The 27,708-nt window shown below is 47.5% G+C and overlaps 1 protein-coding gene across 8 annotated transcripts in view; it reads right to left on the reverse strand.

Moving 5' to 3' along the window:
* Positions 1-301: 301 nt before the first annotated feature.
* The window catches only part of stox2b (storkhead box 2b), a 52,545-nt gene continuing 25,138 nt past the window's right edge, over positions 302-27,708 (reverse strand). For 2 of the 8 annotated variants that reach the window (XM_077005964.1, XM_077005965.1), the window contains exons 2-4: positions 12,724-12,876; positions 4,321-6,583; positions 302-1,737 (exon numbers count right to left, since the gene is read on the reverse strand). In XM_077005964.1, the coding sequence (XP_076862079.1) occupies positions 1,548-1,737; positions 4,321-6,583; positions 12,724-12,876 (2,606 nt within the window). In that variant the 3' untranslated portion in view covers positions 302-1,547. The other 6 variants (XM_077005969.1, XM_077005970.1, XM_077005972.1 and 3 more) reach the window with 6 other exon arrangements.

The following is a 27,708-nucleotide window of genomic DNA, read 5'->3' on the forward strand; positions in this document are numbered from 1 at the left end:
TGTTCAATATAAACAACATCCTTCTGGATGATTTTTGTATGTTGGTTTGTTTTTTTGTTTTGTTTACAGCCATAACATATAAGGCTTTTAGTGCAAACATTTCAAATCAAGGCAGCTCTTGCCGCAATTCTCCAAGTCATTTGTTCCTCCTGAAGATGTTTTAGGAAGCAGAACGCACCGGTGGACTCATCGTTCGGACATACAGCGTGAATGTGCGAGGACAGAAATAGAGATGAGAAACATTGTACAGTAGTAAACCTATGTGATTTCAGATGGTGTATAAATGGGTTGCAAACACTAATTTATATTTCAGTCTTCCAGGGATTATTAATTGGATTATCAATAAATTGTTTTTTTTTTTAATGAGAAACACAGCTATGTAAACCTAATTCAGATGTCCCGTGTGAGTCCACAGCCACAATTCTTTCTGAAATCCACTGTCACTTATCGCTGTGAGAACAAAAGAAAGATCGCGAGCACTCGGACGGAGGCGTGCGCCTCCCACCCGGGCTCAGCTAAAAGATCATTCTGCAGCACATTCACAAGCTGATAACAGTGTTTGACTTAGAAAAAATACCACCCATGTCACCTTTTACCATTGTACAAATCGTGGAGGTAGCAGTGTGTATTTTCTGTCATCTTGTCCAGTATTTGAGAGCACCTGGTTAAATTATAAAATCGAAAAATGACTGGGAGCATCTTTTTTCTGTGAGACAGTCCATTTTTAAGAGAGAATAATAGCACCTGTTGTATCAAAACTGACTGTCAATATATTAGAAGAGGTTTTGATGGATTTAATGCAGTTGTTACTTAATGCATGTGTGTGACTTGTCTTTGTATGCCGATGGCTATTGAAAGGGCCTGTATAAAAATGAAGTATTGTAAATACACTGCAACATATTCTGTTTTCATATCATGACAGCCGACCCCAGCTACAACCGCACAGCCGTGTACGGAGGTTATCAGTAGGTGGATGATAAGATGGTGCAGGTCTTCGAAACCATTTGACAAAAGATGGAAGTTCAGATCATTTTGATCAGCGGGAATGCAGAGGAAATGGGCCACTGCTGACTGCACCCATGACAAATCAAAGACGTGGTAGGAGAATGGTGGTAGGAAAGCATCACTGATGATATCTGAACTGGCTCCATCTTCAGAGGCTGAAGGGGGCAGGACAGCTGTGTGACGAGGACTATCCTGAGTGGAGAGAACCAGTCCCGCACACAGCGATGACTCCTTGGCAGAAGCTAATCAGCCAGGGTAAGGAGACCCGTAGTGGACATGTTAGGTTTGTAAGGACACCTAGAGTGGGGTTCCTTGGATCAACGTTCATTAAAGAACAGCAGTGACATACCACGGATGATGTGAGTCACTATGAAGCGTTAAAATGCTTTAGCTGCGTTCGTTACCAGTGCCGAAAGCAGAAGGTACCTACAGGAAGTCGGGACGTACAGCGTTCCAAGACGTTCATTTGGGTTCGCACGGCTCTTCGCGCCACTTTCAAGCGTTCGTGGTTAGTGCTGCTCCCAGGAAAGAAGAGGCCTCCACTACACGCTGGTGATGGAGGCCTGCTTCTCCGGCCGGGTGGTCGGGGGCTCGGGGATGGTTCGGAAGCTGGGCGGCTGGTACGGTGGTGGGGGCCGCTTGGTGCCCAGGTGCCCCGGACTCAGGGCCAGGTTCTGCCGGCGGTTATTGTCCACATTGCTGGAGGTGTTTGAGGCGAGGCTCTCCCGAGTGCTGCGTCCAGGAAGAGGAGACGAGAGAGAGCAAGAGACAAAGAGAGACGAGAGAGAAGTGAGATAGGTGAGAAAGAAAAAGCAAAAGGTGTTACGGAGGAGAAACGATGAAGGAGGTCAGTTAACACACAGATGTGACGGACAGTGAGGGCGAACAGTAGCTGAGATGGTCACTATGTGTGTGTTTGTGCAGGTTAGTGGAGTTAACAGAGAGACAATGGGGGGCACACAAAGGGAGTGGGAGGCCAAACAGAAAGGAAGCCAAATGGCACAGGACAGAAAAACAAACTTTCGTGACCACAACAGCAGGTCAGATAAATGGCGAATACCTCTACATGGAGGTGAGACTTTTTGATTTGTCTAACACTCTTGTGCCCCACTAATCCTTTAAGAGCCGTTTCCAAACATACTTGTCCTACTAGTTCTGCAGACAGGTGTGTTTACTCCTCTATAGCAAATGCAGATCAGGAAGCCCCGCCCTGGATTCTGCTCTTCCTGCGTCTTACAGCTCGTTTAAAGAGACGCCAAAAGAATTTGAGGTGCACAGGATGGGGGGGGGGGGGGGGGGGGGGGTCCTCTGGATAAACCATGGAACACATGCAGGGTTCAACACGGCAGGTCAGAATAAACAATCAAACCACTGTAAGCAGCTGCGATACTGCGACATGTTGACAGGATGAGAACCGTGTCCAAATTAATCTAACTCTCTCCAACTGGATCTACAGAGGTTCTAAAGGTTCCCCCAGCATCAGGGTTTGATAACCCAGCAGTGAAGCACAGAGCGGCTGCTCACCCCGCCATAAAGCATCCGAGGTCTGATGGCTTTGTTTGTGCTTCATGCTGGAGTGTATGCCTGTAGACACCGTGAATGAAGAGAGCTCACTTCTACATGGAGCAGTGCCTGTTCTTTGGTAACGGGGAGCCACCATCTTAATGCGAAGCTAGGCGGTTAATAAATGACTCTTTGATTTCCTTTTCTTAACAATGTCCATGTTTGTCATTTTGTCAACATTTGGGGATAAAAGTTAACTGATCCACACACAGATGAGGTTGGATAAAGTTTAAGACAAATGTAAACAAGATTTTTATAAACAGCATTTCCATCTCCATCCACTAGGGTGCAGACATGAGAGAGGGGTGAATGGATACAAACAAATCCAAAAATCACCCCCTCCCCACACACACACACACATACACACACACCTACCACACATACACACACACCTACCACACATACACCAAAGCAGGGATAAACACTGCAAACAAAAGCATATGGAAAACAGTTTAATTTTGCAAAAACAAAACAATTCACGGAATTAAGAAGAAGAAAAAATAAAAGTGACACGCACACAAGGGACACCTTTACCCCACTGAATGTGTGAAAGGGTTCACTGGGCCAAGTGTGCAGTTTTACAGCAGGCCTGCAGAGTGAACTGGGCCAGCAGGCCAAACTCTTCAGCAGGGCCCCTCTCCCTGGAGCAGACCCCCCCCCCCAAACCGGAGCCGTGTGGTCCAGCCTGGCCTCTGCGTGCACTCACCACTCTCACACGCTACACTGTTGGACACCCGTTTCCTGATGCATTTCGCAGACCGACATGAGAAATTTAACAGAATAAAGAGAAGCAGAATCTCACGGTGCAGGCTAAATAAAAGTCTTCAAAATTGGTCAACCACACTGAGCGCACTCTTGGAAACGGGGTTGAATCAGAGCTGGTGTGTGGAACAAACATGAGGCCTGCTGGGTGCTCTCTCCGCGCTGCACTGGGAAGAGCAAATGAATGCACCATTGGACAGGGAGCGGACAGCAGACACAAGGTGGGTACAGAGGGAAGGATCTCCACGTTGCATTGTGTGCTCAGAGGTTTAATACTGTAACAGGCCACATGTGATTAGGTCACGGGAGTCCTCCAAAGTAAAAGACACTCTGCTGGTATGTCTGTTTATGTATGGCTACTGCCAAAATGTCAAAAAGCCCAATAGTTGCTTGTAAACTGAAAACTAATGTTCGTTTCTCTAAGTTGTTTTCAATCCAGAGCACACCACGCAACCAACCAACATGCAAAGGAATATGAATAACACTTGATGTACACTTGGACAAAAATGATCAAGGGTACACACTATTAAAAAAAAACAAAAAATAAAAGAGGAGAAAACACAGGAAAAACACAGACAATGTAACAGAGCAAGCGCCAATTGTTCGATTAAAAATGTGTAAACATTTTCAAAACAAAACTGGTAGTGGCTGACCTGTAGTACTGTTTATAGGTGGCTTTTAAATGCTTAGCCATCGCTATTTTAGTGAAGACAGTTCATTACACAGTAGTATTAATCTCATTCACAGAGGTTGTTACCATTGACAAAACATAAAAGGCTTGAACATTCTGGAATTACACTAAGACTCTATAGAATCCTATGTCACACGTTTAAAAAACAAAAGCACCTACTTTGTTAATGTGAGTACCATGTGCTGAAGGACACTGACACTTTGTCTATTCATAGAATAGCAAACCACTCCAGTTCAAGCAGAATTACCCTGGCATCCACACGTGAGGAGGAGACCCAGTGGTGGACCGGAGTGCCTTACCGTGGGGAATTAAATCCACTGTCCACAGTGACACTGCTGGAGTCCATGCTATCAAGGCGAGTGGAGTGGGCTGACTTCTGACTGCTGTTTCCCTCCCCCTCTTTAGGGCTGAGGAAGGTCAGGTTCTTCTCGAACTTGCGCTGGAGGTCTCTCTCCTTCTCCCTCTCCAGGAGCCACTGCATGGTCCCGCCGCCTTCCCGCCCTTTCTCCTCCACTTTGTTCTTGTGGCTGGTCCCCTCCGAGTCGTCGTCCGACACGTTGTAGTAGTCGAAGTTGGTCTCGGCGCACGAGGCCTGCTCCTGGCCCGGGGCGGGAGGCGCGGCTATCGGCAGAGCGCTCTCCACACACTCCTGGCTCTCCAGCACCTCGGAGGACTTTGCGTGCGGAGATTTACGCATCGTGCCGGGCCTGGAGAAACTGCTTTCTATGTAGTCCGCCGATGTGAACAGTGTCTCTTGGCTATACACCTCCGCCATTTTGTCCAAGTCACCTGAGTCGGGATTGTGTTGATGCATCAAGCGTCCGTTGGGCGAAGGCTCTGGTGTCTGGCTAGGCACAGGTAAGGACATGGCGCTCTGTCCCAGCGCAGGGTCGTCCTTGTACTCCACAGGGTGAGTGGACGTCAGGAGGGGCGTCGGCCGCTCCAAAGGGACTCCCTTCCGGACGACATCTCCGAAATCGTGGCTGGATTTCACGAGCGGCGAGGGAGCGGAGAAGGAGGCCTCGTTCGAGGAGGTTCGCTGGAAGTAGTCGTCCACGGACGCTTTGGGAGAACAGGAGAGAAGGTCGCCGTAGGGCGGCAAACTGTCTTTGCTCTTGCTCTTCTGCAGCGGTCTACAGTGCATGACGTCCTCGAGGGGCCCCCTCCCCACCTCAGGCACGCAGACGTCAGAGTTCAACCTAGCAGCGCACAGCATAACGCGGGAGTAGTGGCTTTTCTGGGCAGACGCCCTCAACGTCCCGTCGTCGGTGTAGTACCGACTCCTGTCGTCCGGAGTGCACTCGAAGTCCTCAGGGCCACCCAAGAAGGGCCCCCCCAGAGGGCCCTTGGAGTTGTCCATGGAGCGCGACCTCTCTTTGGCCTTGTCCGACCTCTCGTTGCGCGACTTCCGCTCCTGCGTGTGACTGTGGCTGCGGTGCACTTTGGAGTGCGCCTGTGCACGCGAGGGCTCGGGGAAGGGCATCTCCGTCCTCCTCTTGGCCAGCTCGCCCGACACGTCCCACTCGGGCGCCGTGGCGAAGTGCGACTCCACGATGTTGGGGTTGCTGTGCACCATGTACTTGCCCCGGTTCCGCTCCATGGACATCATGGCCTCCCTCGGGGAGCGCACCAGCGACGAGCTGTAGAAGCGGTAGTCCCTGTCGTAGGAGACGTCCAGGTTGGAGCCGTCGGACGGGTCGCCCCTCGACACGCGCGTCTTGCTGTGCGAGCGGGACGGCCGCCCCTGCTGGGCCCTGCGGTGGCCGCGGCTGCGTTTGCTGCGGGCGCTCTGCTGGGCGGCCGAGCTGGCCTTGCTCCTCTGGGCCTTCTCCTCCTCCAGCCGCTTCATCACGGCCGTGTGCCGGGCCAGGTTCTCCACCGTCAGGTCCGGGTTGATCCGCCGGATGATCTCCATCTCCACGTCCCTCGGCACCGTGCTGGGCGTCTCCTCGTCGCGCAGGGGCCACTCCTCGGGCGGAAACTGGGCGGAGAAGGTCGCCAGCTGCTTCGCCTTGTCCTTCTTGAAGCTGAGTCTGAAGAGCTTCAGGCCGAACTTCTTCGACTGCTTCTCGCTGCTGCTGACGCCGCTGCCGTCCCTCTGCTTACCGCCGCCGTCCGCCTTCGAGCCGAATCCCAGCGCGCTGCGGCTCTTGTCCGAGGGCGACGCCTGCAGGGGAGGCGGAGACACGGCGTACGGCGGCTCCTTGTGCTCCTTGGCCCTCCGCTGCAGCGTGGAGGCGTGTGCGCTGGGCACGTCGTCCCGGTAGCCGTCGCCGTAGGAGTCGCCGTGGCTCTTGTGGTGCGACCGCTCCCTGACGCAGCCCGAGGTGGAGGGTGTGACCGTGCCGGAGGGAGGGGAGGAGCACGGTTGTTGTGCCCCGCCCCCCGGTATCCTCTCGTCCAGGTGATACCACTTGCTGCTGGTGCGGACGAGGGACGGAGTGATGAAGTAGGTCTGTGGGGTGACGATGAAGTAGCCCTCTGGGGTCGGGTAGATCTTACGCTCCCGGACGAGCATGTTCAGGGTGTGACGCAAGATCTCCAGGCTTGGGGTGGGGACGCCTGCAGCAAACACACACACACACACACACACACACACACACACACACACACACACACACACACACACACACACACACACACACACACACACACACACACAGAGCAGATCAACAGCTGCATTTCCAATATGGACCAAAATGTTTTTTTTATTAAATATAGATGATAAAATTAAAGTGCTCACAAAGAAATTAACATGAACAATTGTCCCTGATAAACTGACTGGCCAAAGATACACGAATAATTGACCTGCAGCCATGGCCAACATATCCATGAGCTCATCCTGAGTCATTAGCACAGCATTAGCACAGCATTAGCACAGCATTAGCACAGCATGCCTATAGCTGAACTCCCCCGCTGTTCATTACAGGACTCATTCATTATTTTACCACCACCACCACATTCAGCGGCCCTATAAATGGCTGCGTTTAAACACAGCATATAGTCCCGGCACCGCTGGCCTTCCCTCACTGTCTGCCTCACTCGTCTCAGAACGCCGCGTCTCTTACCCTCCGTTACATCATGGAGCCCTTGCAGCCAGAGCGGCATGATGCAACGGCCCCCGAATGCAGGAGAGTGCACGGGGCCGCCACGCACAGGGCTGCACGTCTTCCAGGGGGACACGCCAGGACAGCGGGGGACTCTCTTGGTATCACAAATAATGCCGCAAAAGGAACGTGTTGATGCAATCAATACAAAAGGAAATGGAGAACTGGCGTGTGTCTGCCCGTGAGGCCGGAGTGAGGGCCCGGCCCGGCACCGGGCTGTCGGCACCAGCTAACGGCGTTTAAAGAACACACGTGCGCACACACACGCACTACACGAGCCCAAATGCTGCCTTCATCTCACCGATGGATCGGGACCATTCAGTGAGGTGGGAGCAGCACACCTGTTGGAGGATGCTGGGAAATTCTTCTGATTGTTTACAGTGGTTCACGGACGGACTGGTTTAGCACACTGGGATTTGACGGACCGGCTAGCGAAGCACTCTGTTGCACATAGAACATTTCATTTAAGGGTTTTGACAAAAACCCTTAAAACGTAAGGCTAGCGTATACATTTTCCAACATTACCACAGAATTTTTGCACTTGTTCTAAGAACGCGTTCTTCTAAATTTATTTAGGTTTCTTTCGTGAGAAAACGTAGTTGCCCCTGAGTGTTTATAATTAATATGTATAGCTGTATTATACCAAGTGATTACGAAGCATCAAGACCTGAGTTACACACCTGCAGAACTTTCATCAGTAGAGTATTAATGTAAGGTCTACTCTACTGGCACTAGATAGAACAGATATGCAGTTAGTCTATAGCCCATATGATTCTGTGCAGATGCCCCCCCCCCTCCCCCCAGCTCTTCATGACTGGCCTCATGCACAAGTCAAATGTATCATCTGCATCAGGCCAGCTAGAGTCCCATCTAGAGTTCACACAGTAATAAACCACCCGAGCTGCATCACGTCTTTCCAGGTCGTGCTCGTGTGTAAGTTCCACAGTCCACCCGTCCTGATTGTCTTTGATTTTCTTTGTCTTATTTTATACACTATTATTCTCAATCCATTGTAAACAGACCAATGTGTCAGTGTGTTTAGTATATGTGCACTGACCTAGAAAACTTCCTTGTATGTGTAGCAAAATAATTTTGATAGTGATCACTCAGGTCACCGCCAATGGCACTGCTGTTCTTAGGGAGGTACAGCACCTAATGACTGCCTGGTGCTGTCACAGCGGCCCTGTGGGATGAACCTGATCAGTCCTGAACAGGCTGAAACACAGCTGAACACCTGTGCCTGCTAACCTCTGGCAGCATACACTTCTGACTTGACCTGACTTGAGCCACAGTCTGGCAGTGTACACATATGACCTGAGCCACAGTCTGTCAGCATACACTAATGACCTGAACCACAGTCTGGCGGCGTACACTTATGACCTTAGCCACAGTCTGGCAGCATACACTTATGACCTGAGCTACAGTCTGGCAGTGTACACTTATGACCTGAGCTACAGTCTGGCAGCTTACACTTATGACCTGAGCCGCAGTCTGGCAGCGTACTTATGACCTGAGCCGCAGTCTGGCAGAGTACACTTATGACCTGAACCACAGTCTGGCAGCGTACACTTATGACCTGAGCCGCAGTCTGGCAGAGTACACTTATGACCTGAGCCACAGTCTGGCAGTGTACACTTATGACCTGAACCGCAGTCTGGCAGTGTACACTTATGACCTGAACCACAGTCTGGCAGAGTACACTTATGACCTGAACCACAGTCTGGCAGTGTACACTTATGACCTGAACCGCAGTCTGGCAGAGTACACTTATGACCTGAACCACAGTCTGGCAGTGTACACTTATGACCTGAAACGCAGTCTGGCAGTGTACACTTATGACCTGAAACGCAGTCTGGCAGTGTACACTTATGACCTGAGCTACAGTCTGGCAGTGTACACTTATGACCTGAGCTACAGTCTGGCAGTGTACACTTATGACCTGAGCTACAGTCTGGCAGTGTACACTTATGACCTGAAACGCAGTCTGGCAGTGTACACTTATGACCTGAAACGCAGTCTGGCAGTGTACACTTATGACCTGAGCCACAATTTTGGTAGCATACACATATATCCTCTGCCACAGTGTTGCAGTATGCACATAAATCCAGTCTGGTAGTGTACACTTACACCCTTAGACAGTCAGGTAGCATACACTTAAATTCTGAGCCACAGTCTGGCAGTGTACACTTATGACCTGAGCTACAGTCTGGCAGAGTACACTTATGACCTAAGCCACAATTTTGGTAGCATACACGTATATCCTCTGCCACAGTGTGGCAGTGTTCACATAAATCCAGTCTGGTAGTGTACACTTATACCCTTAGACAGTCAGGTAGCGTACACTTAAATTCTGAGCCACAGTCTGGTACCATACACATGTTTTTATCCACAGTTTGGCAGCATACACCTATGAGCCGAACCACTTCTGGCAGCGAACATTTATTTCCTAGGTCACAATCTGCATACATTTATTACCCAAGCCACAGTCTGGCAGTGTCCTTTTCTCCTGAGCCACAGTCAGGACCTATACACTTATATACTGAGCCACAGTCTGGCACCGTGCACTTATGACCTGAGCCACAATCTCGCAGTGAACACTTAAATTCTAAGCTACAGTGTAGTAGTGTACACACATGACCTGAGCCACAGTCTGGTAGCATAGTCTTATAGCAGTCTTAGACAGTCAGATATGATGTCCTGAGAAATGGTTGGGTAGTATAAACTTATATCCTTAGCCACAGTCAGGTCATATAAAGTGCAGAGGGGATAACTAATAATGCAGGAGAAGTATACACACTTTGAATGTGTCAACCATCCATTTACTCACAATTTTCCTATAAACCATTTGCAGTAAATGTATGCGTGACATTTGTCTGCATTAATTTGTGGCATACATATACATATGTGTTGTGTGTGGGACCAGCACTGATCTTTATGCCCGGGCAACGGGTTTCCTGAAATTACATCATGCTGGCTTGCCCAGTTACCCTGTCAATGAAATGTAATTGACATTCGGTGACGTGCGACTCAGAATATTGTATGTATGTCTACACAACAAGCTGCATGTGCCTAGATAAGGTTTCCATCCTAGTCGACAATGCAAAGTAATTTAAAGAATAACACACGGTTAATGAAGTTACATTTAGCTTGGCTAAATGATCAGGTCACAGGACATCAGAAAGCCTCACGCAGTCTTAATGCACTCAGGTAAGTGTGTCCACTGTGTGATCCCAACGGGAGATGCACTAAGTACTTGTTATGAGTGACATATTTCTGACTCCATCCCATAACAATGTACATGGTCCAAACACATGAAGCAGGACACGAACCATGTATGTTCCTGAGAACTATAGGACTGAAATACACCAGCAATATGGTGGGAATCTTCACTTTTCTCCAATTGTAATGGAAGATTCAATACTCCAACTCACTCCAAACATGACCTCACCTGACCATTAAAATGTCAATATTATATTTATTAAAATTAGGCTCTCATTCAACATTAGTCATAAAGGGTTACACTACTATAGTGAACAGGTCCCATGGTGCACTCTAACGTCGTTCAGCCCGGCCCATTGCGTTCCCTCAGTGCACATTCACCACCGCTGACTCATGCAGACTGTGTGTGCCTCTTTAGTCTGGATAAGTGAATCAGATTCGTGCACATCACATGCTGCCCACAATGGTGGTACTGAAGCGATGACTCGGATTGTGGAAGTAGATTAGGACCCACCACGTTGCTCTGCTCGCACCAGTGCACGGAACAACCCTTCCTAGAGCCCGGCCCCTGTTCCTGTCACACACCCGCACAAACGCCTTCTTTGTCTGCTTGTTTATGTCCTTGTACAAGTACAACCCAAATACAATAAGATACCATAACCCGCGATGACCCATAAGCACTGTGGTTCAGAATAATGACATTACCTGGTCTATAGCACTATAGCGCCATACCACAGATCTACTACCAACTAACACGGATGCCTGCACGTAATAAAGAGACACCTGGAGCTTCAGTTCCATGGATGGATGGGATTTACTTGGCAACATTTTGCACGATGACAAAAAGACTCGACAGACCACAGTGGATGAAGTGAAACAGGCCTGTAAGAAACCGACCCATATCCAGGAGAAGCCAAAACAGGATCTGTGTGCTCCGGTCCAACAGGTGAGTGTGAGCTGCACCATCCTCCTCGCTCCAGCACGCCCGCCTCTACTCATCAGGTGCCTACCGAGCCCTCAGTGGATGAATCGGGGGAGTGGCGGCTGTACGGCTGCCGTACACCCGAGCTGGAGATTCCCAACATCACCTGTCTGAGCGGCCCGCCTCCTCCGTAGCTGTGAGCCCAGACCGAGCGGGTCCCATGTCCCCGTGTGCCTGGGTGCGTTCTCTCCCTATAACAGGAAGCCTGTCTAAATATCGCAGAGTAGTCGATCCTCTCTCTCCTGCTCAGCTCACCATCGCTGTGTTCACAACAGCCTCTCGGACACACGGTTTCTCACAGGCGCTCTGCTACTGGTGGTGCTGGGGGCCGACGCTACTCTCCTACTGGCTAGGGGCAGTCAGACCGAGAGTTAAACTCCACGATACATTAAGATAACAACACAGCCAGGCACACAGCACTACACAGATCAGCGTTTTCTCTACTACTCTGTTAATCCTGTGTCTTTGATGGCCTTTGCTCTTCTTTTCTCTCAGCAAAGTTTATGGATAGGATCAAATGACACAGTAAAATCTTACAGAAACAATCTCATACTAATACCAGGTTTGAAAAGACATCTATCCTTCATTCTAACCGTGGATAATTATGATCCTGGAACAAGCAATCGTTTGGCTTGGTAGCGGGAAAGACCCATTGTAAATAGGTCTTTCTGAATTTCTGTCAATTTATACTTCTTTAAATCTACAACATATGCTTAAATACAAACATGGTGGCTGTGGCTTAGAAAATTACACAACGTATATGACCTAACTGGGAGAAAATGTCAGAGCTGAGATCACCAAAATCTCTAAACCATTATATATTAAGGGCTAGTATGTGATTATATGGTCTATAGCAGGTATCACCAAATGGCGGACCGCGGTCCGGATCCGGACCCGAACGCCGTCCTGTCCGGACCCAATCACATTCCTGATTAACTGGATACGGACCCAAATGCCAAAAAAATGTAACGGGAGACTATATTTTAAACCGGAGAATTTATTTTCAGACGAGTGTTACGTTCGCGCCCCGCCCCCCCCCCCCCCCGCTCAACAACTTTCGTTCGGAAAGATTTAATTGATTACCCCTGGTCTATAGTATGGGATTTCTACATTTGTTTCAGTGTTTGGTGAAACCGACAAGCCCTTTTGCAACAGGCAAGCACATCAGGTGATTAAAGTTCTACTGTAACAACCACGGTCTACACTTCACTGAAATACACTCAGACTTCTTCTTTCCATGCAGTTTATGTAAAAAAATAGTGGGACCTTCACTCAAGTTGGTTAAGCAATAAGTTCTGATTTATAGTAAAAGAAGTCATCGCACACAGCAATTCTGAACACTTTGATTTTGTAGCACAGCATACTGACGTAATGGAGTGAACAGATGACTGTACCTGGGAAGCATGTTGCGAGGTGTTCGGTTAGGGTCTCCTGCGTGACTGTCTTGCGGGCGGAGTTCATGGCCGAGATGGCCAGACACAGGATCTCCCCCAGCGGGATGAACTGGGACTGACTAATCGGAGACATGCTGATCGGAGACACATCACCTGCAGGACCAGAGGGTAAAGGGCACAGTTGAAAGTCACTGTTGAAACCAAGTGGTACAGATGATGGATTTTGGACGGTGAATTTTTTTCACAGCTGAAACTGATGAAGACTAATCATTTCAAACTCGCACAGCTTTGGGCAAACATTTAGAGTCTCTATGTGAAATACATAGAAGTGAAATACAGACACTTCTACAGATGCTTTATTGTGAAGAACAGGCCAACTCTGCGAACTCATAAAACACTTTGACTAGTTATTTGTCATTCACGTTGTTCCAAAATAGTGAGAAAGATCTGTAGACGATTATGAAAGCTCGTCAGTGTGCTGTTCTCTACTTTCTTGTCTGGGTCAGCTTGCCTCTGGCCATTCTGGCCGACAGAGTCTGAGAATTGCGAATCCTTCAGTAAAATGTAATTTAAAATGATGCTTTAAAATTAAGGAAAACCATTAAAATGCTAAAACTAAAGGAAAAAAATAGGTATTAAAATTTTTTGTTGACAGAAGCAATCCATCACATCTGATCTATCTGTAGGGAAAAAAACCCATCAGCAACATTTTTGATTGGTTAGGCTGTATTCCTTTAATATGATGCATTCCTAAATCCAGCTCTGAACCTTGTGTGAGCTGTAAACTCCACCAAGACTTGGCTAAGCAAAACAAGATCTGGGCACAGAAGGTCCCAGGTCAACTCATCAGGCTTGGGCCCGGTCAGATCCAGGTCAGTGTTGTCATGCTGGCAGAGTGAGGACAGAAGCCCCTAGTTAGCGCACTGCCCAGCCCACAGCAGTGAGAAGGTTAGCCCATAACTCCACATACAGCCATAAACCCAGCGAAGGCGCCAACCTGCTGAACTCCATGTCCCACTCTGGCCGAAACGCTGTGAGTGGCTGGAAGCTCGCGAAAAGGAGCAGCTCCTTAAAGCTGGTAGGAGATCTGTGGCATCTGCGGACAGGACGTAGCAGTATGTAGGAATAAACATGAAGATCTTTTGTCCATGGTAAGAAACAGCAGCATGTCACTAGCCTTACTAAGACAGAAAATGTCAACAAAAGGACTTTCTGGTATTGTTACGCTTATTTCTACCAATTTCTTTTTCAACTTCAGTTACGCAAAAAACAAAAACCTGGGAATTTCCCAAACATGTTTCCCCCGTCAATGGCATAAACCCATCATCCATAATGGCTACCCTCTATAATTCTGCCCTGCAGATAGAGGGGGGGGGGGCTACAACAGAAGACCTGCCCCAGATCTCAGAGCAAACAGGCCCTGTTCTTTAGCGTTAGAAATTTCATCACATCCCATCATGGCCTGTGCCTATGGGTTTACCTGCATCAGAGGTATGGAATGCTTAATATATTCCTCCACAAACACATCTTTCATGAACTAACCCAAATAATTCACGTGGAGAGTTGGCTACACTTAAAACAAGAGTGATAAAGACGAACTTAAGCGTCTAGATGAATGACTTAAAAGATGCCCCGATATACAGTTTAAAGATTCACATAAAACAGTAATGTGATCCCAAACATAGCTAATTCTTACCACACAAGGAAAAATCCACATGGCTCTTTTCAGTGGAGCAGGTTCTACTGGCCCGTTTGAACAGCCTTTAGTCCTAAGGACATTCCCCATTCCCCAGAGTGAGGGCTCTGATGGGAGACGCCATGTTCAGCAGGAAGATGCCAACAACTTCCTGCATTTCAATACAATGATAAAGACACAGGGGGACCCAACCAAAATATACCCAGTGAAAACCCAAAACACCTAAGGAAGAATCCCAGAAGCACAGCACAAACTTCAATGCTATGTGTCAGTCAATCAAATCTACACAATGGCAACCTATCTGAGCACAATAAAAACAACAACAAAACAGTGAAGGGGTTTCCAATGTAAAGACTCCATGTGTACCACCTGGCAACCGCTGAGGGCTATCTGACACAGAGCTGGGTCTCCAGAGAAGACTCCCACCGTCACCTGGGAATGCTGAACGTTCCAGCTTACAGTAAAACCTGCCGCTGTCTTGGGAAATGAGGGCTGATCATGCAAACCGCAAGATTGGGAGAATCAGGCAATACTTGTTTCTTAATAATTATGTACTAGGCTACGTATTCTCTGGATTTAATATTAAGTTATAAAAGTTATAATATATTAAATAACCAAGAAACACATGGTTAAATGTACGCTGAAAACCAAAATGTATTTTAGATTAGAATTAGAATTTTTAATCAAATCAACAATAAACAACAAGGATGAATAAACCTTTCACATATACTAGGGGCACTTATTCCAACAATCCATAATATAAGAGTTTCAGGGACTAATGTGCTGAACATAAATATGAAAATGAATCACAACTCATTGTAAAACAATAATGAGTTGACTTTCTTTTATATTAATGAGTAAATCTAACAGGCTTTTAGGCCACAGATCCTCAGAAGAGAACCCAGATTCTGTCTGGACTCTCAGACCATTCAGGGATCAAACGTACCACTCAATCCTGACGCAATACGAGTCAAGCTAACTAAAGTCACTTTGAAAAACAGCGAAATCGAATCACAGAAGCCTCAGAGATAGTAGGGAATCCAAAGAAGTGGGCAAAGGGAAAGAGTGAGAGAGAGAGAGACTGGGAGAGACTGAGAAAGTCTGGGAGAGACCGTGAGAGTCTGGGACAGACTGGGAGAGACTGGCATACACTTACAGGGTGTCCTGGCCTGGTGTCGACCTCCCTCTGGGGACAGTAGGGATGACGCCAGGACCAGGGACCTCTTGTGCACGGGTGTTGGGGGACACAGCTGCGGAGGACTTCACAAAGGGAAAACAACCTCATTCCTTCGTCCCCACATCCTTCTCCAACAACAACAACTGCATCACCAAGCCCTCCTGAGACAAACTCACCATGGAAAGGGACACAGCCCCCCCCCCCCCCCCCCCCCCCTCTGGCGCACGCGCACACACAGACACACAACTAAAAAAGAGGTTAGCTGGAGCAAACGACAAAACTGCGCACCTCTGCAGACAGAAGTGGAAGGCAGAGCTCGGAGCTCGCTAGGTGCAGGGAGAGGGCGAGAGAGAGCTCAGCAGGCGCGTTGGTGGACCAGCGTGCTGGAGAGCGCACGCAGACCTGATCACACGCCGCAGCGAGCGCAGACGGATCCGCCAGCACGAACGTGCTCGCCCAGCGCCAGCCAGCCCGCCCGCCCGCCCGCGCGGCAGCTCCCCGAGTGGCGGACAGGGCGCGAGGCACGACGGACACGCCACCGCGCTGGTAAACAAACCCGCTTGGCCGGGGCTTTCTTTGTCCACGCGTCTCCCGAGCAACCCCACCCCCTTCTTTTGTGATCCTTTCTGACGACACGGCGCGGCGCTGAACCCTCCTCCTAGACGCGCCCGGAGCACGGACGCCCGCACGCACGCCGTCGCCGTGTGTCGGCGCGATGAGAAAGGGCTACACTACCTCGCTCTCTCCTCTGGGGTTCCAGCTCCTAATCCGAACGGAGTGGTCGTGCTCCTTCACAGTCTCTTCCGCAGACAAATGAGCATTCAGCCAAGGCTTTTACCCAGCATGCCCTGGTCCTCACAAAGACAGGGGGGGAGGGGGGGTGTGACCAATCACATTGTGACTGAGCTCACACTGCCCCCCCCCCCACCCCCCTCTGCTCACTCACTCCTGGAATGCCCACTGACACTCAAGCTAGTGGGCGGCCCTTTCACAGGAGGTTGTTATGGCAACGCTTCCCAGTAGTAACCAGTGCCTATTCAGTAAGATGTTTTTTCCCCTCTGCCTTCTCCCCTCTCCTGTTTTCCGGACCTCCCTCCCTCTCTTCCGAGTCTGCGTCCTGCTCGTGACTGGCCTCTTGCTCTCATCCCTCTGTACGACTCCTACTGATTAAAAATGAAAGAGCAGAAAGCTGGAAGCCATATGTGCATCTTAGTCTAGCTGGAAGTATTCTGTGTCATGCAGTCACTGTCTCCAGGGATGCCGAACCCATCTGGGACGGTGAGAGAGCGAGAAAAGAGCAAGAGAATGAGAGACAACATGAGACTTTCTGTTTTGTTATCCAATTAGAGGGACCCAGGGTCAAAGAGAAGCCATTCTTTACACCAGCAGGGACAAGAACCAGCTCCCTTCTACACACTGTATCAAAGTACACGCTGATGCCCCCGCTGTACACCCCACCACGCTCCACCACGCTCCACTCCCTCTGTGGCCTGTATGTTCAGATACCCGGCGTGTCCCTCACAACACTGTGCCCGGGTGTGCGTGTAGTAAGAGATTGTTGGCATGGTAGCAGAGATTGTAGTAAAGCGGTTGGTTTGACAGCAGTGCGTGAGAGGAGGAGTTAGCATGGAGGAAAGAGGGAGAGAGCGTGATCCAGAGGCGGAGGAGGGGGTTATCTCTGTCAGTGGGGGAGGAGTGAACTGTTGAAGGAGACTGACACAAAGGCCCTTTGGTTTATTCAGATCCCCTCTGGGGATCTGCTGTCTCATGCTGCCTTCCCCCATACACACCCACCCACACATGCACACACACACATGCACACACCCCCCTAAAAACTTCCCAAGTTCCCACGACTCGCTGCCCAATGGAGGGGTAGCAACCGTAAACCTTAAATTACAAGCGAGGGCCAATGCTTAATGACAAGACTTACAGTCAGCTACCTCATTAGCATAATTACCTTAGAACAGCAACATGCTGTCAGCAAGCTGGTGCATGCAAGCCACTGAACAGGAATTCAGTATTAATGGAATATATGCCCTTAAAATGTGAATCTCTGATCTCTCGTGAATCTGACTAATATATTTAATTATATATTATTACACCGGTGCGCAAGTACATAAGCAGAAGAAAAGTAATAGAGGATTTGAACATAAATCCATCGCTTGAGGGAACTTTCAATGAATCATAAAGGCCAAAATGAAGCCAGAGGGCAAAAGGTCAGGATTCTGAGGTCCAGTCGAGCAGCCCAAATGCGGTTGTGACAACCAGAGACTGGGCCCAGTATCAGCACTGTTTAATAGCAGGAAATCCCCCACCAGTTGGTGTATGGCATGTACCCCCCCACCCCCCCCCCACCCCCGCACTGAGGGCTTGCTCCGCCTCCACTCTCCGCTCTTCAGGCCATGACCTCCTGGTGTGTGAAAACTCACAGCAGGTGTAGCTGAGAGCTTCAAGCAGGTCTGCCCAAGTTTTAGTGGCCAGGGTTTACCAAACCTCAGAGCTGCACAGAGTGGAAGCCGGTGGCTTAGGTTTCTAAGCATGAGCATTACTGTTACAGCGCACAATATTGAAAACCTATCAATAGGTCTCAGGGTAATAAACAAAGTCTTCACATACATAACCAGAACTCGAATTAAACAGGACCACATTTTAAAAATCACATATTCCCATGCAAGGCACCAATTGTCTGTACAGACACTAGATGGTGGTATGAACTCAAAACACAGAGGTAGAGAGGGGTCAGACTAGAGGCCCTGTCCATTACTGACTGAAACCAAAGCAAGATGTTTTCTTTTCTGCTTCACATGTGTCACGTTTGAACACAATGTCAGACTGCGTTTTGTCCCGGCTTCTCTTGAATTCCTGTTGCAACATGTCGGGCCTCTCGGTGCTCCTTCGTCCTTATCCTTCAGCCGCTGATAAACCGTCAGAAAAACACGGCAGCGCGGATAATGACTGCGCTTCTACTGAAACGCACTCGATTTCAAATTTCAAATCACTGCTGAATGAAGGAGACATCAAAGTGCGCGTCAGATCCGTCGAAACCATGACTGCTTCTTCTCTACCACACTCCCTTCAATTACATGATGCAATTTGGACAAAAAATATTGTAAAATGATCATACTGTTGTGGAAAAGCCCGAACCCCGCTGGTGGTGAAAGGCTGGAGCGCGAGGCTAATTGTCCGGCGTTGTCGCGTGTTCTGCTTTATCGTTCAAATCGGCCTCGTTCAGGAAAGCGCACGCGGCACAGGCGCGCTATAGAAACAAACGGCAACAAACAGCAACGCGATCTCAAACACGCCCATATATAGAGCTAATCACATGAAGGAAATGGAACAATAAGCCTATATCCATCTGGGGTAATTTCCTACCTGCAAGTCAAAGAATTTCGGTCCTCAAACAAGACAATGGACACGCGCACGTGTAAACAGGGTGAAAGAGAGAAAAGGTGGGTGGCCATAAAGTCGGATGGGTCATAAAGTCCGTGCCAGACACACACGATATGCCTCTGTCAATGCAGTACAGGAACGGTAAACACACACACACACACACACACACACACACACACACACACACACACACACACACACACACACACACACACACACACACACACACACACACACACACACACACAATAAACAACCCCATCTTTGCATTACCATCCCCAATACACCTGGAAAAAACAGACCTTCAAAACACAATTTTGCTTAATTAAGGCAGATCAATGGTAGGCAGTTTGGTCATCTAGTAGATCTGAAGATTAAGGACTTCATCATAAAATCCCCGGACCCCCTTACACACACACACATACTAGTCTCCAAGCGAGTGCCTGTGTGTGTGTGTGTGTGTATGGCTCGTTTTTCCTCTGTCACACACATTTCTGTATTTCTGTTGCTCTAGATATTCTCGAAACACAACAAAAACTTCTGGGAAAAAAAACAAGTTCTGAAAAATTACACTTCAAAGCACAAATAAATTAGAAATGCATTTCACAGTGTAGGCCTATATGCTGTTAGTGTTGAAACCATAAACTAGAATCAATAAACAGAAAATCTTTTTGTCATTTTATAGCTTATTCACTGATGTATTAATGGATTAGTAGATTTATGAACTGATCGGGATTGCAGTTAAAGTCCTTTAGGAGGAGATCAAGTGGATTCCTTTAGGAAAGTGTGAACGTCGTATAAAAAAAATTAACAAGCCTAAATTACATAAGACGATGTAAAGAGTTGAGGAACTGTACAGCCCCACGCACTCTTAATCACGTTCCAGAGTACATCAACAGTGAGTAGGCAAGTGTCAAAAACATCACTGTTTCTCAACACTCCGCTCCAAAGAGCAGCGGCTTCGGGCAAATGGCACACGGAATGCAGACAATGTCCAATCAGGACAGAGGGGGAAGCAGAGACCCCCAAAAGGTCTATTGCTACACTGAGGCCGCAGACGCCGTCTGAGAGGAGCCGACGATTTCCTCACACGGTGGGAATTCCAGGGCTTTACTGAGCCATGCTGTTGGATAATCTGAACAGAATTTGAACAACTGTTGGTACTGATAATAGCACAGCTCTGTGATAGATTATCCAGACTGGTCTACCCAGGTGTTTGGAGGTCTGCTATTTCTGAACAACAGACTCCTGAACTGTAGAACAGACCATTTGTTATTAGGAACTATTGTTAACTGTGTAGTTCTGGTCAACTATTGTAATCTCTCCCAATGGTCATGTCAAGTTTATTCTGCAATGATGGCTGGCTCTTCTTTACTTACCTCAGAATGTACACTTTTAAACACAATTTCTCATGGAGTGTAGCAAATGATTATTTCAGTATTGGATAAATCTGTCTGTTATTTTTCAGGGGTACCAAAAAAAGACCTATAAAAAGCCAGAAAATAATCAAATTATCAGATTTCTTGTTCTTTTTTTATTAACATTTTTGTTAACTTTGTATATGTTTACATATTAATTACATTTTTACAATATGTTTTTGTAACATTCACCACTACATTCACTGAGCAGTGTTCTGGAACAGGACTGGGTTGAACTTAGAAACTGGACAGGAGTCATTAAAAATGTTTGATCATACATGGGAAGTATGTACAAATAATTTGGCAACAGAATGGATCTGTAGAATGGTACTGCTATTTTCAGTCAGCTATTCTTAAATAAATATTTTTCCTAACCAGCAAGCTTGCTAAGTTGCTTCACTTACCTATCAACAGATGTCATGTTGTGTAGCCAGTGTTAAAAAAGCAGTTTCATAAGGCCTAAGCACTCTGCATGACAGCTCTTTGTAATGTCGGTGGAATATTTTATTTCTGATCAGTGTAGCAACTACATTCATTTTCACAAATCCAAACAACCATGTTGTTCTATTTTCTTTTACTTTTTAAAATATATATTTCACAGAACAAATGCAGACGGTTCAGTCTGACCAGGGCAGAATAACCGCTACACTGATACTATCTGACTCGGCCAGCCCTGACACACAAAATCGATCTGTCTGCAAATGATGATGCATCTTGAAAATAACCTAGATGTACACTGCTGACTCGCAAATCAATGTGCAGAGCCACTGCAAACGTCTCCGGCTGGGACGCGGGAGATGCTCCCGCCCGTCCGGCTCCCTGTCCGTTAATAAGACCACCGCTGCAGTGGCACTTCTGCTATTCTTGCTGCACTATTTTTGGCAGTCTGTGCTCTCCTCCGTATCTTTCTGCCACTCCGCATCTGGACATCTGCGGCTCAGTGATGCCCCCGGTACCGATAAACTCGGAGGAGCTGCGTAGAGAAAACAGCACAGTGCATATGGTCCAGGAAGGCTTTCCAACGGATTACACACACATGTGAATCTCAGTGTGCTGTACACAGAGTGTGTGGTGGATGTACACACTAACACATGGGGCTTCACAGACACAAGAACGTAGGTATACACACATCGCGGTACACAGGCGGATGCTTATTGGACGAAGCATGACCAATATGTTTAACCAGTAAGACTTTGCAATGGAACATCTCCCAGTACAAACTAGTGTAATCCTCCATCAATTAGTCAGGTATTCATGTATTTCCAGAAAACCAACCCAAAGCAATTCCTTATAACAACAGTCCTGCCCCGTGTTGAGTACTGGGCTATAATACAGTCCTGGCTCTCAATCAGTCAATCTCAATTTCAAGTCTAATTGTCCAGTACTGCTTCATTTATCTCTTCTGACTCTACTTGTTTTTAAGTGTAAACTTCTTAGGAGAGAAGGAGAGAGAGAACAAACAAGTTAGATCAGAGACACGGGGAATGAAGACAGAGGCTTTTGGGTTAATCTAAGCAAAGAGATGACACTGATGCAGAGCATATGTGTGTGTGTGTGTGTGTGTGTGTGTGTGTGTTTCTGCACAGTGGGTATCATTGCATCAGGCAGCCAAGGGGCAGCCATGGGTTAACAAGTTCATTTCTATCCCAGCATGCCTTGCTTCATTCATAATGCAGTGCTGTGTGCGTGGGAGCTGGAGTGTCAAAGGCACATGGTGGGCATCACCATGGGTGGGTGTGTGTGTAAAAATAAAAGTATCATCAAGGTGAGCAGTTGTACATGTTCCATGTTAAATAAACACACATGGTTTCCCAGAGTCATTATTGCTAACAAATATTAACATCCTTAATCATTTTTTAAATGGCCGTCCAGACTGTACATGCTCAGTGTATAGTGTGTATAAGTGTAGCCAAAATGTCATCTACCGCACATACACAAGACCATCCTGTCTATGTGTTTGGCATTCTGCTTACTCGTTTGGCCATAACTGTTTAAGACAGGATGCAGAATTAAATTGCAACTTTCTGTAAGGCGGCCTTCAACCACAACACTGTCCTCTGGATACAGATAAACACCCGCTGCCTATGGCTCGGAGAGTGGGTGTGGGAGAAGATGGCCTGGAACATCTGAAGAGTAATCTGTCGAACGACAGCTTCATCAGGGAAGTGTTGTGTCGATGTGACAGGATGAGAAGGTCGTAAAGGAATTTCCACGGAGCACCATGGTCAACTCCCGGGTCAGTCAAGGAAGTAAGCAGACCCACATGATGATCAAGGAAGGCAGAGTAACCATTCACAAAGGTGCTCCCAGAAGTCTTAGTGTGTGAGGAGAAAGTTTGTGTCTGCAGTGCCACTGCTTCAGCGTGGAGCGTTATGTAGTGTGTGTTTCAGCGTGGAGCGTTATGTAGTGTGTGTTTCAGCGTGGAGCGTTATGTAGTGTGTGTTTCAGCGTGGAGCGTTATGTAGTGTGTGTTTCAGCGTGGAGCGTTATGTAGTGTGTGTTTCAGCGTGGAGCGTTATGTAGTGTGTGTTTCAGTGTGGAGAGTTATGTAGTGTGTGTTTCAGCGTGGAGCGTTATGTAGTGTGTGTTTCAGCGTGGAGCGTTATGTAGTGTGTCTTTCAGCATGGAGCGTTATGTAGTGTGTGTTTCAGCGTGGAGCGTTATGTAGTGTGTGTTTCAGCGTGGAGCGTTATGTAGTGTGTGTTTCAGCATGGAGCGTTATGTAGTGTGTGTTTCAGCGTGGAGCGTTATGTAGTGTGTGTTTCAGCGTGGAGCGTTATGTAGTGTGTGTTTCAGCGTGGAGCGTTATGTAGTGTGTGTTTCAGCGTGGAGAGTTATGTAGTGTGTGTTTCAGCGTGGAGAGTTATGTAGTGTGTGTTTCAACGTGGAGTGTTATGTAGTGTGTGTTTCAGCGTGGAGAGTTATGTAGTGTGTGTTTCAGTGTGGAGCGTTATGTAGTGTGTGTTTCAGGAGTATTGGAGAGTAAATCAGGAGTATTGGAGAGTAAATCAGAAGTACTGGAGCCGCACGATCCTGCTACACTGCTGGGATGCGCTCAGATATTACAACACCATACCAGCACCGGCCTGCCAGAACGTGGCTTCAACAGGAGAACAGGAGCTGAACGAACGGGGAGTTCTTTGGTCTTTACCCGCTATACAATAGAACAATACAGGACTGAGTAGTGAGGCCATGCTTCTACTGTGTTGGAGAGCGAGTCTCTAACCACGAGGGAGAGTGAGACGAAGTGTGTTGTCTCTGGTTGTTATGAATGACGGCGTGAGCGCCAGACAGCTGAACTCTTAAAGGAACACTTCACCCTACAATGACTGCAACGGCGGTGCTCTCACTGGACAGGTCCTGTTCACGCAGGGTTATGACTGGAGCTCTTCTGACTCAAACTTTCCTTTACAAGCAGACTGAAAACACGCACAATGGTGGGATGCGTTCATACTAGCTGTTTTGTTCCTTTTCAAAATATGGCTACAGATCTATGAGAGCCTACGAGTGGAGTTTGCATGTTCTCCCTGTGCCTGCGTGGGTTTCCTCCGGGTACTCCAGTTTCCTCCCACAGTCCAAAGACATGCGTGTTAGGTTGATTGATCATGCTAAATTGCCCGTAGGTGTGAGTGCGTGCGTGTGTGTTGGCCATGCAGTGGACTGGCGACCTGCCCATGGTGTACCCTGCCTTCGCCCGGAGATGCTGGGATTGGCTCCAGCCCCCCCGTGACCCTGACTAGCGGGATTAAGCGGTTCAGATAATGGATGGATGGATGGATGGATGGATGGATGGAAGGAAAACAGCCTCACAATGGTTATTGATAAAAATGTCACACAAATCAAGTGCTTTTTATAAACTTTCCTCATACTGCATTTCTAGAGGAATCACATTCTGCTCATATCGGCTCAATTTGCATGTCTGCAAGAAGTATGTGCAAACAGGGACACTGAACCATGAACCATGTGCAAACAGGGACACTGAACTAAATACCAGCAAATACCAGGAACCAACATTCATCTTTAACAAAAAGATACAAACTTTAACAAAAAGATACAACCCCCCTCCCCATAAATGCCAAGCCCAACTGCAGTCAGATGATTCAGCAAAGATTAACGGCACAAGTGACTGTGAACGAGAATACTATTTGTCATTCCTGACAAACCCCCACCCCCCAAAAAATCTCTCCATGGAAACTACTATAATACAACTCAGATTTTAAAACCAACCATACTTCAGTTTATTTCTTTTGTACACGTCTAGCTCTAATACATGACAGAAGTTACCAGAAGCATTTAACAGGGCCCCAGCCTTTGTAACGTAACATGTATTCCATCAGCATTCTGATTAATCACAGCTCCTCGCTGTATCACTGTAAAACTGTATAAAATAACTCCCATATTTAATGATGTCAAATAGTTAGAAATATTAAGTATGCAATCATTTCTATAACAATTCATATTGTCCTATAACAATTCATATTCATTGCATTTTTTCCATCTTGCGCTTCTGTACTGGGGCACGTCCCGCACAGGGCCTCACACACCGCAGACAACAGAGACAGTACAGCTCACAGCACACAGCACATTACATAATGCCACATGAATGATAATAGAACAAGTTGAGAAAGCTTTAAAGCATTTGTGATGTTTGAAGTTTAGCCAGAGAAGATGGTGGGAAGATCCAGCAAAGCCACTTTACAAAATAAAAAAATAAAAAGGTGATGACAATCTTGTCTGTATTAAAATGCTCCTCTCTGTGACTTTGCTCTTTCCCCAAGATCTGTTATTAATGCTCCAAAGTGTCAGTGCGTTTCAGCACATACGCGTCGTAAACAAACTGCAGAAGGTCCCATTGATCATACGGGACATGTGGCTGACAGTGAGTGCTTCAGGATTCCTAGAGGCTCTTCTCCTCAGTCCTGGAAGCCCAATGTTGGGGGGGGGGGGGGGGGGGGGTGCTGATGGAAGGAGGGTAATAAAACGTTGACGGCAATGCAGACGATTTTTTAAATGACTTATAGTCATCCGGGGGACACAAAGGGTATATTTTGGCTCTGGGCCAAAATCTGGCGGTTTGCTGAGACATTATGTTAGCTAGAGAAAGGGGCTAAAAGAACAGAAAAGGCCTGAGATGAAAACTGACAGAGAGAGAGAGAGAGAGTGTGTGTGTGTGTGTGAGAGAGAGAGAGAGAGAGAGAGAGAATGAGGGAGACAGAGAAAGAGAGATAGTAGAAAGAGAGATGGAAAGAGAGAAAGAGTGAGAGCAAAAAGAAAAGAGAGAGAGAAAGCTATCCAGAAAACTGAAAATGTCTTCAGCTTAGATGGATACTGAAACGCTGTGTACGACCAGCCAAGGATTCATGCACAGCCAACCAATCAGATGGCTCGAGGATAGCTTTCCCTGGATTCTAGCCATTCCCATCTCTGTGAGGGTTCGGGTCATGTGTTCTACTGTGGAAGCCAATCCCATTACACAGAATCATCATCGGCAACAGATTCACATATGCAAGGAGAGGTTAGTTTCAGTGTTACCTTACAGGAGTTAATTCTGTTCTGATTTTACTGTGTATTGGGCTAATCAAGCATCAGACAAGCGGATGACTGAAAGCAGAGAAATCCAAAGAGTTTTCCATTCCCGACACTGCTGTAAGTGTCATCTGAAGTCAGACAGTTTACCCGACATGGAGCAGACAAAACTGGGGGGGGGGGGGGGGGGGGGGGGGGGGGGGTCTCATGTCAAGTCTTGTCCCAAAATGTGCAAATGCTTGAATGGATCTGTGAGGCACATTTGTGGTTTTCTTGACTCCTGAACCTTCTCTCCAGCTTGACACATGAATGAAATCACTTCACTCACCTACAGCTTTCACTCGTATTTGGCTATTTGCACAGATGCGTGCTCATACAAACGTGTGTTTGCCTCCGCGCTTCCCAAAGAAGTGTGCTTCACACACGCCGTGCTGGAGCGTGCTAGCAGACGCCAGGCCCAGACCGGCTCAGCCCAACACACCTCCTATAACATTGAGCAGTACAGAAACCACAATGACACTCTGGGACAGGCTCTCCTTTTCTTCAACTGGACATTCACTGCAAATAAAAAAGTATTAATCAAAATGGATTTGTCATCTCCCGGTGACATTATAATCCAAGCTCTATTATGGGGCCAACTCAAAGTTTAAGGAGTTCAGTTTGATTATAGTGTGTGTGTTAGTTGAGTCCAGACTTGTGTGCTTGAGTGCTTCATATGCTAGTCTTTGTTCAGTGGGGGTCTGACTGACATTGAAAGTTTCCTTCTCAGGGTAAAAGATAGCAAGGGTGATGTTTTTCTGAAATTGTCATGATGACATGTTTCTCTGGCCTCCTGTGCTACCATAGACATGGTGCGTACCACCACAAATTAATGATGCACCTTGAACCTGTTTTCATTCTCTCTCTCTCTCTCTCTCTCTCTCTCTCTCTCTCTCTCTCTCTCTCTCTCTCTCTCTCTCTCTCTCTCTCTCTCTCTCTCTCTCTCTCTCACACACACACACACACACACACACACACACACATGCACACACACAATTTTTCTAATGGATCTGGGATGCTCTCCAAAAAGCCCCCGTCTGTATAATTTTCTGTTGTGTGATAGCCAGGTGAGATAATCCAAGCCCAAAAACTCAATGACAGAATAAAAGCCCCACAGTAACTGTTATACGTCCACGCTGGAATGCTCTTTGTCTGCAGTGGAGACCTTGGCCTTTGAAAGGTAAGTGTTACACCCTGATACTCAGCAGAAGCACAGCCAAAAGAAGCCAGTCAAAACAATTATGCAGAAACTGAAAACTCTACTTCATTAGGCTCCAGCTGCAGGTTATCACCCCGCTCTCCAAACAGTACGACCGACGGCGTAGTCACAGGCATCGGAGACAGAACCCGGACGCAGACAGAGAGCGCAGCAGACACCGCAGCCCGTGAGCCTCCTCGACCGACAGAGCGACCCCAGCACTGGGAGATTTAATACCGTTTTAATACCTTAGTGGGAATTTGACGACCTCCAGAAGCAACTGGTGTTCCTCAGCTGTTCTACGTGGGCTTTATGGGAATCACCTGTGGGTCTGCAAGCCTTTACTTTTAGGACTTTAGTTTGTCAAATTTCTCAGTTTTGGGTTGGCTTAAACTATGAAGAAAAACAAAGGAAACACTGTCCCTATTCAACCTTTATTTAAACAAATAAACTGCTGCGAAACGAAATAATCGCGTCACTGCAACTCTGGCTTCAAGCCAAACGCACCCAGACGCAGCTCTGTGACTGACAGTGATGAGAA

The sequence above is a fragment of the Brachyhypopomus gauderio genome, chromosome 5, assembly GCF_052324685.1.
Source record: "Brachyhypopomus gauderio isolate BG-103 chromosome 5, BGAUD_0.2, whole genome shotgun sequence".
NCBI classification, from domain to species: domain Eukaryota; kingdom Metazoa; phylum Chordata; class Actinopteri; order Gymnotiformes; family Hypopomidae; genus Brachyhypopomus; species Brachyhypopomus gauderio.